The sequence below is a fragment of the Lagenorhynchus albirostris genome, chromosome 5 (genome assembly GCF_949774975.1).
Source record: "Lagenorhynchus albirostris chromosome 5, mLagAlb1.1, whole genome shotgun sequence".
In the NCBI taxonomy this organism is placed as follows: domain Eukaryota; kingdom Metazoa; phylum Chordata; class Mammalia; order Artiodactyla; family Delphinidae; genus Lagenorhynchus; species Lagenorhynchus albirostris.
In genome coordinates, this window is record NC_083099.1 from 75174513 (window position 1) to 75193305 (window position 18793).

The 18793-nt window shown below is 41.7% G+C and overlaps 1 protein-coding gene across 2 annotated transcripts in view; it reads left to right on the forward strand.

The window, feature by feature from the left end:
- The window catches only part of SLC12A8 (solute carrier family 12 member 8), a 132811-nt gene that overhangs the window by 26025 nt on the left and 87993 nt on the right, over positions 1 to 18793 (forward strand). For both annotated transcript variants that reach the window (XM_060150439.1, XM_060150438.1), the window contains exon 5: positions 7468 to 7699. In XM_060150439.1, coding sequence (XP_060006422.1) covers positions 7468 to 7699 — 232 coding nt within the window. The remainder of the gene's footprint in view (positions 1 to 7467; positions 7700 to 18793) is intronic.

The window sequence follows — 18793 nt, forward strand, 5'->3', positions numbered from 1 at the left end:
ATTTTTGCCTATATATTATGAGGGATGTTGGTCTGTAGCTTTCTCGTGATATCTTTGTCTAGTTTTGGTGTCATGTTCATGCTGGCCTCACAGAATGAGTTGGGAGGTGTTCCCTCCTCTTCTATTTTTGGGAAGAGTTTGTGAAGGATTGGTGTTAATTCTTCTTTAAACGTTTGGTAGAGTTTGGTGGTGAAACCATATGGTCCTGGGCTTTTCTTTGCAGGAAGTCTTGATTACTAATTCAGTCTCTTTACTTATATAGGCGTATTCCGATTTTCTGTTTCTTCTTGAGTTTTGGTAGGTTGTGTCTTTGTAGCAATTTGTCCATTTTATCTGGGTTATCTAAGGTTTTGGCATATAATCATTCATAGATTCCCTTATAATCTTTTTTTTGTTTTTGTAAGATTGGTAGCAATGGCCTTGCTTTCATTCCTGATTTTAATCATTCGAGTCTTCTCTCTTTTTTTCTTACGCAGTCTAGTTAAAGGTTTGTCTGCAAAGAAGCAATTTTTGGTTTTGTTGCTTTTCTCTATTCTTTTTCTGACCTCTATTTCATTTATTTCTGCTCCAATCTCTATTATTTCCTTCCTTCTGCTTGCTCTGGGTTTAGTTCACTCTTCTTTTTCCAGTTCCTTAAGGTGGAAGGTTATGTCATTGATTTGAGATCTTTTTCTTCCAGGATGTGGTTGGGTTTTCTGAGGGTCCTTATTCCTGTTTCTTATTACCCCTAATTCCCTCATCCCAGGGCATGCATGCACTCATGTGTCTTTAGTAATTGCCCGAGGAGATGGCCTGTTGTGCCCCGGAGCAGGGTCAGCAAACTTCTTCTATAGAGGGCTAGATAGTAAATGTTTTAGTTTTTTGTGAGGGTGTCATAGGTCTCTGTCACAGTGACTCAACTCTGCTGTGTAAGTGTGAAAGCAGCCATACACAGTTTGAAGCGGGCATGGCTGTGTGCCAGTCAAACTTATGCCCAAAGCAGGTGGCAGCAGGATTTGGTCAGAGGGCCAAAGTTTGCCGGCCCTTGCCCCAAAGCATCAACGTTTAGGAGATACAGACGCTTAAAATAATGATTTCTTTTTTTTCCTTTCCACGGTACGCGGGCCTTTCACCGCTGTGGCCTCTCCCGTTGCGGAGCACAGGCTCCGGACGCGCAGGCCCAGCGGCCATGGCTCACGGGCCCGGCCGCTCCGCGGCACGTGGGATCCTCCCGGACCGGGGCACGAACCCGTGTCCCCTGCATCGGCAGGCGGACTCTCAACCACTGCGCCACCAGGGAAGCCCTAAAATAATGATTTTTAAAGCTTACAAAATCTTTCCATTTCCTTGCATCCTCCCAAACCCTTCCCCATTCATCTCTCTGAGACGTTGGTGCGGGGCCTGTAGTGTGGGGTCAGACCCCTGGGCCAGTGGAGGAGGCGATGAACTGGGGTCTCTCCTCACTCCCTGCCCCACTCACCTGAGCACTTCTTTGGGGCTGCTTACCCTGGACACCAGAATATCCAGCTTCAGCTTGCACTGTCCTGTCTAAAAGCATTTATGCATGGCTTACCTGCTCTTCGCTAGACTCTGTAAAAACAGTGGAGGACTGGAAAACTTTCAGGGACCTGGGGTTTGCATTGTGGGAGGGAACACATATGTAGGACATACAGCCAACCAATTCAAACTTTAAACTAGGGATTTCGTGTGAGAAGGGAAGGGGTGTGGAGGGACAACTCTGGCTTTCTAGGTAGGTACCCAAAGATGGAAAGAAAATTGCCTATGATTGTGAAAATGCAATTTTTTAAAAACAGAGGCCCTGGAAGGGAGGCGTTACACCCTGAAAATATAGCGGGTGACACCTCCTGCTTCCTGTGGCAGAGGGTTAGAAGTTCTCTGTAGAGGACGAAAGAGAAAAACGAATGCCTATGATTATAAACTTTAAGAGCAGATAAAAAATTTTTTTTAATATAATAAATTCTGGGAAGGTTTATGCATTAAACAAATCGAAAGGGATGTTTTCCAATGAAGAGGAGCTTCATGGTTGGAAGGGAGACCATGTCTGGGGTGGTTGGATTGCTCTGGGGAAGGGCTGGCAGCCGCTGTTGTCCACACCTCTCCCGAGGGCAGGCCGGAGCCCGGGCCAGGCCCGAGCTCACTGGCTGAGAGCCGGCTGTTGGGGAGCCTTGCATCCTAGATGCACTGTGCTCTGTGTGCCCAGATACAGTTTTTGCATAAACAGAATAATACTCTCAATATGTTTGTTTTTATTTTCCTTTATAAAATTGCTTTACAGTTACAAAATGATGTTCATTGTAGCCAGTTAGCATATCAGAGATAATTTAAAGAAAACGTAGTTTCCCTCCCCTCCTGCAGTAACCAGTGTGAACACCTAGCATCCTCTTCAGCACCTTTCCCTGTGCTCATCTACATGAATTTATGGATTTTTGAAGTTTTTAAAAAGGGACAAATTTCATACTCTATCCCATGACTTTTATTTATCACTGAACAGTGAGTCATAGACATTCTTCTAGGTCAATGCTTTGAAGCCATGCTTTTAAAGTAGTTGCTTAGTATTGTATAATATGGATGTATGTTAATTCGTGACACATTCTTTCTCTATTCATTTTTTTACTCTCTTATGTAAGAGTAGTTTTATTCCTTTTCTCATTTCTAAAAGTCTGTAATTTTGCTCTTTCTCTTTTCCTCTTAATCAGGTTGCCAGGTGTTTATGTATTTTATTGATCTCAAAAAAAAATCAGCTTTTGTTCTTTATATCCTTTCATATTTTTCTTTCATTTCATATATCCTTTTATTAAATACTTCTTCCTACTGTCTTTTTATTTATAATGATTTTTAAAGTCACTTAAGTTAATACTTTGTTCATGTATTTTTCTGCATTTTAAAACTAATATAAACATTTAGAATTATACTTTTTTCCCCTTCTGAATGCAGGATTAATGTGCTTCCCGAGTTTTAGAATCAATCCTTTTTATTACTTTCTAGATAATTTGAAATTTAAAAAATTTCTCCATATATTGCCAATGTAGCTCAAATTTATTTCTGTTGTGTTTTCCCCCTTGTTGATTTGGAAGTTCTATTGATACTATGCTTTTCATTCTGTGGGTAGTTATTATCTACTTTTAGAAGCTATAATTATACTTTTTCTATACTTCCCAAACAAAAACATTACTTGTTAGCTCCTCCACATACCAAATATAAAATCTCTATGATACTTTTACTTACCTACATTCCATAATTACCCTTACCTCTTACCCCCAAATCCTGAGATTTTGAAAAGCTGGTTTAATTTTGGGCTGTTATAGCTTTCCCTTAAACGTAAGTCTCTTCAGTTTCAAGAATCCTGACTTACAACTTACGTTGCAAATTTCCAGTGACATTATCATCATTTATTTAGCATTAACAAAGTATTTTTATGAAATTCATGGCTAACTACTGTTTCCTTTACATCAGTAGCTAATAATAAAGTAATAATGATAATGCCAATAGCTATTATTTCTCCAACTCTAACTATGAGCCAGGTATTGTTCTAGGACTTTACACGAATTATCTCATTTAATCCTCACAATAACCTTTTTTTTTAAAGGTGGTTTCTTCTTCTTCTTCTTCTTTTTGTTGCTATTTAAATTATCTTTTTTTTAAATTGAAGTATAGTTGATTTACAATAGTGTGTTAATTTCTGCTGTACAGCAGAATGATTCAGTTGTGTGTGTGTGTATACACACATATACACATCCATTCTTTTTTTTTTAATATTCTTTTCCATTATGGTTTATCATAGGATATTGAGTTTAGTTCTTTGTGCTATACAGTAGGACCTTTATCCATTCTGTATATTATAGCTTACATCTGCTAACCCCAGCCTCCCACTCCATCCCTCCCTCAATCACCTCCCCCTTGGCAACCACAAGTCTGTTCTCTGTCTGTGAGTCTGTTTCTATTTCATAGATAGATTCATTTGTGTCATATTTGAGATTGCACATATAAGTGATATTATTTGTCTTTCTCTTTCTGACTTACTTCTCTTAGTATGGTAACCTCTAAGTCCATCCATGTTGCTGCAAATGGCATTATTTCATTCTTTTTTTATGGCTGAGTAGTATTCCATTGTATATATGTACCACATCTTCTTTATCCATTCATGTGTTGATGGACATTTAGGTTGTTTCCATGTCTTGGCTATTGTGAATAGTGCTGCTGTGAACATAGGGGTGCATATATCTTTTTGCATTAGAGTTTTGTCTGGGTATATGCCCAGGAGTGGGATTGCTGGATCATATGGTAATTCTGTTTTTAGTTTTCTGAGGAACCTCCATACTGTTTTCCATAGTGGCTACATCAACTTATATTCCCACCAAGTGTAGGAGGTTTTCCTTTTCTCCACATCCTCTCTATCATATGTTATTTGTAGAGTTTTTAATGAAGACCATTCTGACCATTGTGAGGTGGTACTTCATTGTAGTTTTGGTTTGCATTTCTCTAATAATTAGTGATTTGAGCATCTTTTCATGTGCTTATTGACTATTTGTATATCTTTTTTTGAGAAATGTCTGTTTAGGTCTTCTGCCCATTTTTCGATTGCATTGTTTGTTTTTTTTGTTGTTGAGTTGTATGAGCTGTTTGTATATTTTGGAAATTAAGCCCTTGTTGGTCGCATTGTTTGCAAATATTTTTTCCCATTCCGTAGGTTGTCTTTTCATTTTGCTTATAGTTTCCTTCGCTGTGCAAAAACTTGTAAGTTTGATTAGGTCCTGTTTGTTTATTTTTATTTCTGTTGCCTTGGGATACTGACCTAAGAAAACATTTGTATGATTTATGTCAGAGAATGTTTCATCTATGATCTCTTCTAGGAGTCTTATGGTATCATGTCTTATGTTTAAGTCTTTAAGCCATTTTGAGTTTATTTTTGTGTAAGGTGAGAGGGGTTCTAACTTCATTGATTTACATGCGGCTGTCCATCTTTCCCAACACCACTAGCTGAAGAGAGTGTCTTTTTTCCCCTTGTATATTTTTGCCTCCTTTGTTGAAGGTTAATTGAATGTAGGTGTGTGGGTTTATTTCTGGGCTCTCTATTCCTCACAATAACCTTTTGAAGTAAGTACTATTATTATCTGTGTTTCACAGAGGCAGACATGAGCCACAGAGAGGTTGAAACATTTTCCCAAGTCACACAGCTAAGGCTGGGAGCCACAGCATTTGGCCTTAGGTAGTTTGGTTTCATAGGCTCTGCTTCTGACCACCGTGCTCTTGTCACATATCCTCCAGAGCTTTTACTTTTTTTGTTACTGGCATCTTTGGGCTAAAAAGTGATTTTAGGTACAAACCTGAGAGAGGGGCGCTACTGGGGTTACTTCAGTAATCGGTTTGGAAGCTCCAGGTGCAAAGAGTCATATTCAAGTTCTGGCATCACCCTCTGCATGTGAGAGACCTCAGACACCTGGGAAAGTGATGCCTGTACAAACGATAATCAGTACTACATTTTTTTATTTTTTATTTTTTTGCGGTACGCAGGCCTCTCACTGTTGTGGCCTCTCCCGTTGCGGAGCACAGGCTCCGGACGCGCAGGCTCAGCGGCCATGGCTCATGGGCCCAGCCGCTCCGCGGAAGGTGGGATCCTCCCGGACCAGGGCACGAACCCGTGTCCCCTGCCTCGGCAGGCAGACCCTCAACCACTGCACCACCAGGGAAGCCCTCCCCTACATTTATTGGGCTTCCCCCCCTCACCCAAATACAGACAGAAATGCCTACTCTAAATTTGGGGAATACCGACAATGATGTTATGTCTGGCTGCAAAGTGAGCCGATCTCAGTGAAGAATGGAGCCTCCTTGGTGAGCTCCCCTCAAACACAGAAATTGTATAAGCCTTCTTGTCTTTATATTAACGGACTAGAACTTAATGGTGTCTGCTTCCCGGAGCATTTTTCATACAGTCAACATATCATAAAGTATTTATAAATTGTTTGCAATGTAGTTAGCAAATGCAGGGGATTTTAGAAGGCGCAATCAGCATAAAATTTTTTTAAAGATGTTTGCGTTCTTGGTGTGTGGGGGGGACAAACTTATATGCATGAAATAATAATAGAATACAGAGCCAGATAATTAATTGCAAGGTACCAGCAGTAAGCATAGTATTTATTCAAAAACAGGGGATGAGGAAAGGCTTCATGGAAAAGGAGGAACTTGACTGTGGTTTGACTAGAGTTTGTTTCCTGAGAGAGCAACAAGTGCAGAGCGACAGTGATGAGAGTGCCCTGCCGGCCCTGGGGGAGGGTAAAGGGACCAACCCGATAAGAGAAGGGGGCTGAGGAACTATGGAAAATGAGGCTGGTGTTATTTTCAAATATTTATTTGAAATTATGTTTCAGGTTTTTTAAGAGGTAGCATCATGACTCTCAGGCAAATATAAAATAAACATGTGCCAAAGGGTTTATTTAGCTCATTAATTAGTGGAGGAGCCAGTAAGATGTTAAGGTTGAGAAGTGAGGTATGGACCCTCGACGGGTACAGATCAAATCCATAAATTCCTAGTTCAGCAGTTTCATAAATAAATATAAGGATAAGATTGCTAGGTTAGATACAAAACCGGTTAATGTCTTACAGGACCACAAACCCTCATCTTTTGTGTTGTCTGTTCCACCAGGCAGGAGTTCTGTACATCTCTGCAGGAAGAAAAAAATCCATAAGTTAACATGTAACTTCACTAAGTCTGGGACATTTGATACATTTAAGCAGTAGTAAACAGTGAGTAGAACTTAGTACATTCACTTAGATAGTCCTTGGGTAGCCTTGTTCCATTGGAAGGACAGGCTGCCCACTTTTTTTTTTTTTCTTATTTCTGAGTTTTAGGTAATTTAAAAAATAGGCCTTCCCTGGTGGCGCAGTGGTTGAGAGTCCGCCTGCTGATGCAGGGGACACGGGTTCGTGCCCCGGTCCAGGAAGATCCCGCATGCAGCGGAGCGGCTGGGCCCATGAGCCATGGCCGCTGAGCCTGTGCGTCCGGAGCCTGTGCTCCGCAGCGGGAGAGGCCACAACAGTGAGAGGCCCGCGTACCACACACACACAAAAAATAATAATAATAGTGACATGCAAAGAAATAGAGAAAAAGCTGAGGTTTGCTTCAGTGCCCTTCTAAGGCTTTGAGATGGGACTCCCCCTTGTGCTCCTGTTCTCTTTTTAATTCTTCACAGGGGCCTCTATAGGTCTCTTTGGCCCAGAATCCCATCTTCTTCCTTCCATAACCTTTTCATCTTAGTTACTACCGACAATCATTCTCCCCTCTGGATGGTGGGAGAGATGTAGACGAGAAGAAAGAGGGCCCCAGGCAGGACTCCTGAGTGGGAAGGGCTCATTTAACCCCCATGATGGTTCCTGGGTGTTGAATTCCGAAGGTGAGCAGGGTCCTCGGTGCCGGGCAGCCCTGCTGCTTTTTTCTCTTGCTGACTCTTCCTACCTCAAATTGCCTGTCAGTGTGTTGCAGGTGCCATGTATATCACTGGCTTCGCTGAATCCATCTCCGATCTGCTGAGCCTCAGGAATCTCTGGGCCGTGCGAGGAATTTCAGTTGCGGTGCTTCTGGCCTTGCTGGGGATCAACCTAGCAGGTGTCAAATGGATAATCCGCCTCCAGCTGCTGCTGCTGCTCCTGCTGGCCGTGTCCACGCTGGACTTTGTGGTGGGCTCTTTCACACACCTGGACCCAGGTAAGCCTTTTGGAGTTCAGCAGATGGCCTTATGGGGGTCTGCACTGCTTTCTAGATGTTTGTAGGTCTGGGTTTGCAAGACAACCCCCAATAGCCTTTACCTGCAGTGAGTGTGTGCTGTTCCCGAGCCGCTGAGGGGTGTGTCATGGTGCAGTTTCAGAGGCCAGAAAGCCCCTCCTCACATAGACATCTTCACCGGCCACATTGCCCATGTTTCTTTTTATTTACTTGCCGTTAAAAAAAAAAAAAAAAAGAAAGAAAATTTAGATAAAGACCAGAATTAAGTAGAACTGGATTTGACAAAGATCAATTCATGAAAGTGATTATACGCAAGAAATAAATTTGGGAGTAGGGAAGGAAATAGATTTTAATTTTATCTGTCATATTTTATTTCTTTTTAAAAAAAGACTTGATGCAAGCATAACAAATGTTAACAATTGTCATTTCTGGGAGAGCGGGACAGATATGTGTTTGATTGTCTATAGTTTTCAATATTAAGTGTTTTCAGAACAAAAATATGAATCTATTAACTAAGCTTAAAGAAAGAAAATAAACAGCAGGGTATTCTTTTGTACCATTTGGAAATGGTGTCATATATTGATAATCAATCAATCACTGTTTACTCTAACCCTGGATTTTCTGCAGCCTTGAGGATACATGGCAACTGTAATCCTAAATCCTATGCTTTGACTGAGACGCTAGTACCCAAAGTGTCCATAATTTTGTAGCTTTGTGATCTGGGGTGGTTTGGCATCAAAAGTCTTTGTTTCTCTCCAGAGTACGGAACTATTCCTGGGATGCTGTAGGAAAAAGATAACTGCCTGATATTTCACACTTCGGGTACTTTGTCTTTTTATGGCAATAGTGACTAGGCATCTACATTGGAATATGGACAGAGAAAGGGAGCTGGGGCCACCAGCTATGTTAACAAAGAAAAAGGAAGGAGATCAAGAGCACAGACCAGCCACCTCTAATGGTGGTGGTGGCGGCGGCGGCCGCTGTATTGGATGAGCACTTCTGGGCCAGGCATTTTGGCTAGCACCTCTCAGGGCTTATCTCATTATCATAACCTCATGGGGGAGGAACAGTTATACCCACTTAACAGATGAGGAAAGCAGGGATTATATAATTTGTAGTAACGCATGGCAAATCTGCGTGTGAAACTGGATCTGTTTGACTGTAAAGCTGAGCTCTTTCCTGAGGTGGGAACAATACCACTGTCTTTCTATGATAGCGGCTCTTCTTTTCCCCTTCAAGGCTGCCCCTGGGGTGTGTTCTAAACAGTCTCATCTTTCATAAAAGTGTTGGTTGCGGGAAGGTGACAGTTCAGTTGGTACACCCTCATCTGGCTTTATTGCTTTTTCATCTATTAAGATTCTTCTGTGGGAAAAGTCACTCATCTGAGCTCCCTGCGTGCCCCCTACCCTCTGGCATCCTGGTCCATCCCCCAGAACCTCCAGACTGCCCCATGATCTAACATCTAAAATGTTAACCCCTGTACATCGGGGAGCCCCCAGGGCCCACTCCAGTGCTAAGGGCCAGTGCAGTGTCCAGCCTGAGCCTTGCAGCTTGCTGGACATTTGGAGCATCTCCACTGGGGGGAAGGAGTGATTTTTTTCCTGGCTTTGCACCACGCTGCAGAGACAGCCCACATCCTGAGAGAGACCTGCTGGCTGTTTGGCCATCAAACTATCAGTGAAGGAGAGAGAGAGAGAGAGAGAGCGAGAGAGAGCGAGAGCGAGAGCGAGAGAGCACTCCAGACTTCATGCCTGGGTCCTTTCCGCCTGCTGACATGGTTGCTGCAAGAGCATAAGTAGTTAAATTGCACGGTGATGCTACCGGCTTCTTGGAAACCTCCGTAGGCTGTCGTATTTGCCTTCTTGATTAGAAGTTTTCTTGGCTGCTCTTCTGACTTACTCCAAATATTTCTCTTTCCTTCTGGTCAGTACATTACCAGGGTGTAGTGCGAAATGAAATTTATTTTCAATTATTCCCATAGTAACTGGCCCCTCTAGAATCTGTTTTTGGTATCACTGGTGTTTTATATGGGCTGCTTTCTTTGCAGTTAAAAATCCAAACTGAAACTAGACCATAAACCTTCAGAATGGGTTTAGCAGAATTATTTCAACTCTTTTAGAAAATGACATACATGTAGACATTTGAAAAAAAAAACTGGAAGAGAGACTGGAAGGAACTAAGCCCAAGTGTTAATAGTGGTCATCTTTCTGCTGAGATTATGGGTGACTGTATTACCTTGTTTCTACCTTTCCTTCCATTAGTTAGTGCTATTTAAAAAAAAAAATAATAGACTTCAGTTTTTAGAACAGTTTTGGGTCTATAGAAAATTAGCACAGAGTACAGAAGTCCCCATATCCTTTCTCTCTCCTTTCCCTACCCATTTCCCCTATCAAACCTTGCATCAGTGTGATACATTTGTTATAATTGGTGAACCAATAGTAACACATTATTATTAACTAAAATTCATGGCTTAGATGAGGATTCATCCTTTGTGTTGTATAGTTCTATGGGTTTTGACAAATATATAATGATATGTATCCATCGTTACGGTATCATACAGAATAGTTTTAATGCCTTAAAAATTCCTGGGCTCCATATATTTCACCCCCGTCCTCTACCCCTAGTCCCGAACTCCTGGCAACCACTGATCTTTTTATTGCCTCTATAATTTTGCCTTTCCCAGAACGTCATATAGTTGAAATCATACAGCATAGAGCCTTTTCAGCCTGGCTCTTTTTCACTAAGCATTATGCAGTCAAGGTTTCTCCATGTCTTTTGTTTTGTTTGTGTGTGTGTGTGTATGTGTGTGTGTGTGCGCCTTGGTAGCTCATATCTTTCTGTTACTGAGTAATATTCCATTGTGTAGGTGTACTACAGTTTGTTTTTTGTTTTTGGTCCATTCACCTATTGAAGGACACTTTTGTTGCTTCCAGCTTTTGGCAATTATGAATAAGACTTCTATAAACATTTGTATGCAGGTTTTTAATGAAGATGTAACTTTTAAGCCCATTTGAATAAATACCTAGGAGCATGGTTGCTAGATCGTATGATAAGACTATATTTGCCTTTGTAAGAAACTGCCAAACTGTCTTCCAAAGTAGCTGTACTGTTTTGCATTCCCATTAGCAACAAATGAGAGTTCCTGTTGCTCCATATCCTCGTCAGCATTTGGTGGTGTCAGTTTCTTGGATCTTAGCCATTCTGATAGGGGCATAGTGATATCTCATTGTTACTTTAATTTGTAATTCCCTAGGATGTATGATATTGAGCATGTTTTCTTATGCTTATTTGTCATCTGTATATCATTTTGGGTGAGGTCCCATTTTGTAATTGGGTTGTCCTCTTATTGTTGAGTTTTAAGAAGTCTTTATATTTTGGATATAAGCCCTTTATCAGATATATGTTTTACAAATATTTTTCACAGTCTGTGGCTTGTCTTTTCATTCTTTTAGCAGAGCCTTTTGCAGAGCAGAAGTTTCTAATTGTAATGAAGTCTAACACCAGTTTTTTTCTTTCTTGGATTATGCTCTTGCTGGTGTACCTAAAAACTCACTACTAAACCCCAAATCACCTAGATTTTCTTCTATGTTATCTTCTAGAAGGTTTATAATTTTGTGTTTTACATTTAGGTCTATGATCCATTTTGAGTTAATTTTTGTGGAAAATATACGGTGAATATCTAGATTTTTTTTTTTTTTTTTGGCATGTGGACGTTCAGTCGTTCCAGCACCATTTGTTAAAAAGACTATCCTGTTTTCATTGAATTGCCTTTGCTCCTTTGTCAAAGATCAGTTACCTGTATTTGTGTGAGTCTATTTCTGGGCTCTTTGTTCTGTTTTATTGCTCTATTTATCTATTCTCCAGTACCACTCTTTTATGATTATTATAGCTTTATAGTGAGTCTTAGAGGTGGGAAGTGTCAGTCCTCCAACTTTGTCCTTTTTCACTAGTGTTATTTTTAAGGTCAGGAAAAAAAAGTTGTTGAAATACTTTTAAGTCTAACTTTATTCCTCTCCCTTTCCTTAAATATAAATGACTTTAAAGATCCAAACAATCTTAAATGTATAAAGTAAAAATGTAGGAAGTGAAAAAAAAAACAAACCCTCCATTTCCTCACTTCTACTCTCCAGAGGGAGATTGGTAGGTATTCATTGCTATTGCTTTTGAACAGATTACCCCCAAATTTAGTGGCACAGAACAACAATAAACACTTATTATTTCTTGCCTTTTCTGTGGGCCAGGAATTTGGGTATAGCTTGGTCAATGGTTCTGGCTCAGGGTTTCTCATGAGGTTCAGGGGCTGCGGACATATGAAGGCTTAACTGGAGCTGGTGGATCTGACTGGCAAGTTTTATTGGTTGTTGGCAGGAGGCTTCAGTTCCTCTCCATGTGGTCCTTTCCAGAGAGCTGCTTAAGTGTCCTCAAGTCATGGGGTGACCGGATTCCTCAAGAACAAATGAGAGAGTGAGAGTGAGAGAGCGAGGGAGGGAGGGAGAGAGAGAGAGAGAGAGAATGCGTTATCCTTTTTATGATCTAGCCTCAGAAATCACATAGCAGCACTTTTACCACAAGCTATTTGTCAGAAATGAGTTACTTAGGCCCTCATTCAAAGAGAGGGGATTTAGTTTCCACCTTTTGAATGGAGAAGTATCAAAGAATTTGCAGACACATTTCAAAACCACAACAGTTAATTTTAAAATCAGAAAACAAATTAAATACACTTGTCAAATTCTAGTTTTTCTTTTATTTCAAAGACAACATTAATGTTTTTATGTTGTAAAAAAATTTTTTAAATTTGAAATATAAAGCAAAAAGTGAAAGCTCTTTCCCCTTACTCCATTTCCGCACTGCCATCCCCAGAGGGAGATTGGTGAACATCCTTCCAGTCTATTTTCTATCCATGTACAAGCACATACGCACATGTGCACATACATAAACGTATAAACATAGTTCTTTGTAAAAATGTAATTCTGCATTGTCTTGCTGCTCCTTCTCTCCCAACCAATAACGTATCCTGGACACCCTGCAATGTCAGTACATTTAGGATTCCCTCATTTTTTTTTAATGCCTGCCTAGTCTTCCATATTCCATATAAAACATTAATTTATTGATGGATACTTAGGTTTTTCCAGTGTGTTGTTGTTACAAGTTGCTGACATGAATATCCTTGTGCAAAATTTGAAGGACTGTTTCTGGAGGATCAAGGCTTATCAGTAGAACTCATAGGACATCGATCAAGTACATTTAAAATGTTTTTGGGGTTCTACCAAATGGCCTTGAAATAATATTTTTCCACTCTGAACTCCCAGTACCCGTATGTTAAGAGTTATTGATTCCCCAAACCCTTGACAGTATTGGATATGTTCAATCTTTTAAATGTCTGCCATGTGATGGGCACAAATGGTGATCTTCCTAAAAATTTGCTTTCCTTAAATCATTAATGAGGGTAATATTATTCATATTTTTATTGCCACTTGTATTTATTTTTCTTTGAATTGTCTGTACTCTTTCCCTATTTTTCCTTTAGGTTTTCTTACTTTTTAATGATTTATAGCTCTTCTACCTTAGCAATTAATTTAACATAAAACAGATATTTGTTTGGCTTTATATCAGTCTAGACAATGTTTGTTATATATGTTGAAAAAATTTTCCTAACATGTCATTTGTTCTTTTAAAATTAATTTTTATATGTAGTAAAGTAATACGGCTAGTAAAAATACTAATTTTTGAGTCATATCGTGTACTCTGATTGCTTTCTTTTTGTATATTTTTCAGCTTTTCCTAAAATTAAATTTACTCCGTGTATTAGTTTCATAAAGCTGCTTTAACAAATTACCGCAAACTTAGTGACTTAAAACAATAGAAATTTATTCCCTCACAGTTTTGGAGGCTCAGAGTCTGAAATCAAGGTGTTGGCAGGGCCGCACTCCCTTCAAAGCCTGTGGAGAATGCTTCCTTGTCTCTTCTAGCTTCTGATGGCTCCAGGAGTTCCTTGGCCTGTGGCTGCCTCACTCCAGTCTCTGCCTCTGTCTTCACGTGGCCTTCTCCTCCTCTTATCTCTCCTCTGTGTGTATCTTATAAGGAAAACTTGTCACTGGAAATGGGTCCAACTTGGATAATCCAGGATAATCTCATCTCAAGAGCCTTAATTATATCTGCATAGACCTTTTTTTCTTTCCATATAAGGTCACATTCACAGGTTCCCAGCATTAGGACGTGGGCATATCGTTTGGGGGTCCACCAGTCAACCCACTACATTCCATTTTTTCATTTGCTTTCTTTTCTAGGTGATTATCACCATTCTAAAAAATTCTCTGTAGAGCTTTCAAATACTTATAGGCATTTTCCTCAGTGCTCCCTATGTTATGTTTTCTCTTGGCGACTCCCTCCTCATTGTCCTTCTCCTGGATGGACAGTCTCGGGCCTGATCACAGCTGTTATACTGGTACTTGCCTTCCCTGCTCCCTGGTGTTGGTCCCTGTTGTCTGGATCCCAGATCATCCTCTTCCGTCTACAATGGAATATGTCACTTTTCCACTTTCACATGTTATTGGTAGGAGATATAAAAATGTAGGCTGAAAATCATTTTCCCTTATGTAATATTGTGATTTATAATAAGATATGTATGTATTTGGTCTTCATCTGTTCCTGGCATAGAGCTCCTAAAAACCTTAGAATTTCCAGTGATGAGAACTATAAGGTATCTTTTTTTATGTTAATGAGGTGACTTTTGGAAAGCACCTCAGGATGGGGGCTGGTTGCCAGTGGAGCCAACCTTGTGATCTGGGGGTTGGAACTTTCAGGCCCCCCCTCCCCCACCTCAGGGGAGAGAAGAGTGGTTGGAGATTGAGTTCAAACGCCAGTGACCAGTGATCTAATCAGTCGTGCCTGTGTAGCGAAGCCTCCGTAAAAACCTTAAAGGACTGGGTGTGAAGAGCTTCTGGGTTGGCAAACACATGGAGATGAGGAGGCAGTGGCTTTCAGAGAGAGCATGGAAGCTCCGTACCTTGCCCTGTGCGTCTCTTCCATCTGACTGTTCTTGAGTTATATCCCTTTGTAGTAAACCGGTGATCTACTAAGAAACATGTTTCTCTGAGATCTGTGAGCCACTCTAGCAAATTAACTGAACCCAAGGAAGGGATCTTTGAAACCTCCAATAGCCTGTGGGTCAGAAGCACAGGTGACAGACAGCCTGGACTTGTGAGTGCCATCTGAAGGGGAGGGGACAGTCTTGTAGGATGGAGCCCTTAGTTGTGGGATCTGTTGCTGTCTCCAGGTAGATAGTGTCAGAATTAAGTTGAATTGTGGGAGACCACGCTGAATTGCCAGAGGATTGCTTGCTGTGGGGAAATAAACATGAATCATGAATTTTGAAGTCATTGTTGCTCTACCTTCTACCATTCAGCAGCATCTAGGAGTTTAGTGCCATTCTGATTTCTCCTCTTGGTAGGTAACCTGTTTCTTCTCCTCAAAGCGCTTAAGATCTTCCCTTTACCCTGAGATTTAAAATTGCATAATGAAATTTTTTATTAATTGGACCAAGCACTTTCCATTTGGAATTTTCAGTGATTTCTGGGACAGTTTCTTCTTTGTTTTCTCTGGCTTTGTTTTTTAAAATTTTCTTGAATTCTGGCTCGTTGGATAGATATTGGAGCGCATGGTTTGAACCTTCTGTTATCATTACATTTCTAATCTTTCTTCTATAGTTTATTCCTTTTTTTCCACCCTACTTTATGGGAGAGTTCCTCACCTTTACTTACAACCTTTTAACTGAATTTTTGGTTTTGGCTATCCTTAATTTCCAAGAGCTCTTTTTGTTGTTCTCTGTTAATTTTAAAATCTTATCCTGTTCTTGTTTTATGGTTATAATATCTCCTTTTGACTCTTTCAACCTATAAATTATAGGGGTTTTATTTTCTTTTGAAATTTTGTTCTCCTCTCTATATCACCTGTTTTTTTTCCAGGCTTCTTTGTTTCTGTTAGATCCTGTTTTGTTTTCTGAGTTAATTGCTGCAAGCTTTCTCCAAAGCTCTCTTACAGTCCTTGGCCGTTCCTTCATTTTTAAGGAAGAGGCCCTGAAAGGCTGATTCGAAGTTCTCCGTGCAGAGTGGGTGGCGGTTGGCAGGAGGGCATCACTGTGGGGTGATCCTGTGGCAAAGTGGACTCTTTCATCAGAAGTCTCCCAAGTGTCAGTTTCTGTAGGTCTTTCCTCTGGTGCAGTTCATATTCTCCAGAAAGTTCTCCAGTCTCCTGCCAGGGGCACGCCTGGCTGCCACAGTCCTGAGAGCAGGGTGGAGGTGGGGGACAGTGCTGGGGGCCTCATGTTCGGGATGCACACTTTCCTTTAGTCTGGTGTTTTTCACCTGGCACGTCCTCCCCTCCACTCAAACCACTGTGCCGTATCTCATCCTTACATCTCAAGCCTCTGTGTCATATCTCTTATATCATCTCCAAGCTTCCCCTGAGAGTGGATATTCTCATCACCTCCATTTCCTCACCTCCTGACTCCTTAGCCTGCAGGCAGGCAGCTCGGGGCCTCTTCCTTTCCCACCTCCTCGCCTGTTTCTTCCAAAACATGCATCATTGCACAAGGCTCTGTGGAGACACAGAGCTCCATTACTGTAAAAAGCTAAACAGCATGACGACTTAATTTAAACAAGGTACTGTCAAGCATTTGCTTGGCTTAAAGTTCCTACAATACCGTTTTCTTGGATTATATTTTCATTTATGTGAGATGAGTGTCATGCCAAAACGATTTTATTGCTGGAGAAGTCAGGCCGATAGAGAGAAAATACGTTTTAGAAAATAAAGTGACATGTGGCACATTTTAATTCTTTGTTCTACATTTAAAAATGAAATGGTGGGGCTTCCCTGGTGGCGCAGTGGTTGGGGGTCCGCCTGCCGATGCGGGGGACGTGGGTTCGTGCCCTGGTTTGGGAGGATCCCACATGCCGCGGAGCGGCTGCGCCCGTGAGCCATGGCCGCTGGGCCTGCGCGTCCGGAGCCTGCTCCTGCTCCGCAGCGGGAGAGGTCACAGCAGTGAGGGGCCCGCGTACCGCAAAAAAAAAAAAAAAAAAAAAAAAAAAAAATGGTCCATAAAAATGAAATGGTGCATCTCCAAGCCTCGCTTTTTGGCTCTCTAGGAAGACTGCTGCCTGGCCCAGCTCTTCAGTACCCTCCACTCCCACGCCCATGTTGTTCACGCCGGTCTGCCTTGGCCACCTCCACCGGGGTGGCTTGCTGGGCAGTGCACAGCCGTGGCCAGCACGGCTTCCCTCGTGCTGAGCCGGCAGGTGGGAGCTGGTTCTGCCTGGTGAGGGAGGGGGCTTGTGCTTGCTTGTAAGAAGGCCAGGGCCACAGCTCAGGAGCTATAAAAGGAGTGGGTCCAACATGCCTGACTCTGCTGTCTGTGAAATTTCCCAAATCCAGAACCTTTACTCTTTCTTATTCTTGACCCCTTTCGCACCATTGACAGCTGTCTCAGTCTATTCAGGCTGCTGTAACAAAGTACCGTAGACTGGGTGGTTTATAAATACCAGATATTTATTTCTCACAGTTTCAGAGCTGGAAGTCCAAGGCACCGGCAGATTTGATGTGTGGCGCAGGCGTGCTTCCTGCTTCGTAGACAGCTGTCTTCTCACTGTGTCCTCGCATGGAGGAAGGGTGAGGAAGCGCTTTGGGGTCTCTTTTATAAGGGCATTGATCCCATTCATGAGGATTCCACCTTCGTGAACTAATCACCTCCCAGAGGCCTCGCCTCCTAATGCCATCACATTGAGGGTTAGGTTTCAACATGTGAATTTGGAGGTGGGGAGACACAGACCTTCAGTCTTCCTATTTCTTCTAGGACACAGCACTGTCTTGGCTCTCCTTTTAGTCTTCCTGTCCCCTGATGTGGGCAGGGGGCCCAGGGTCAGTCCTCTGCCGTCAGTATTTCTCTCTGTGCTCTCTCCTTCAGAGAGCCTTCTGCCATCACTGACGCTCAGGTGGCTCTCACGGGCTTCTCCAGCTTCCTTGAACTCAGCTCCCGTAGCACCAGCTCCTAGTGGATCACTACCTGGATGTCTGAACGTCACCTTGAATTAGAGACAAGCAAGACTGAACTACTCAATTTCTTTCTCTTCCCTTTATTTATTGTCTCCTCCTCACCCTCTCCCCCCACAAAAAACAATAAGCAAATAATTAGCTTATCTTCTGAATTTCCCCAAGCCTGGAAAGCTTGGTGTTAACTTTTATTTCTCTGTCTAGGTTTAATCCTCCTATCTTTTTCAATCCCACAGCTCTCACCTTAGATCAGCAGATATCATTTCTTACGTGGGCCACTTAGATGATTTGCAAATCTAACTTGATCCCTCCAGAACCTTCCCACCATCTCCTATAGGCAACCAACATCTCCTATGTACTGAAGCCAGATTACTTTTCCTAAAACAGTGCTTTGCTTATGTTGCTCCCCGGCTTAAACATCTCCAGTAGTTTTCTATGGACTATAGGGCAAAACTCAAACCCGTTTGGTTTTCATTCAGTAAGCTTCATTATTTCATTCAATAAGGGCTAAATTACTTATTTGGTTGTATCTCCAGCTTGGCACCTCTGTGAACCCTCTTCTTCCCCAGAATATGTCTACTCACTGGTTTATAAATACATATGAATGCACCTCTGTTTCTATTTCTGGAATTTTCTTTACCACGCTCTATTTAACCTACGTTCTTGCTCTTGGATGAAATAGTAGGGGAGAAGGTACAAGCAGATACACGGTCTAAAATCTAGGAGCCTCTGTGTGGCCTGAGCAATGTCAGATGTTCTGAGCCTCGGTTTTCTCATCGGCGAAAATGAGGATAAAAGTAATGTTTCCATCTCCAGGTTACCTTCCTGCCCAGCTCAGTGCGGCGGCCAGGCCCGGGGAGTTCAGTTGAGGTAAGAGGCTGCAGCAGTCTGCTCAGACCTCCCGGGATGTTCATGAGGGCATTTGAGACTCTGGTTCCTCATTAAAATTTTTTAAATATACTGATGAAGTACTTCAACTCTACAGGAAATAATATAACAGATACTCATCTATCCACACCCCAAACTTCATGG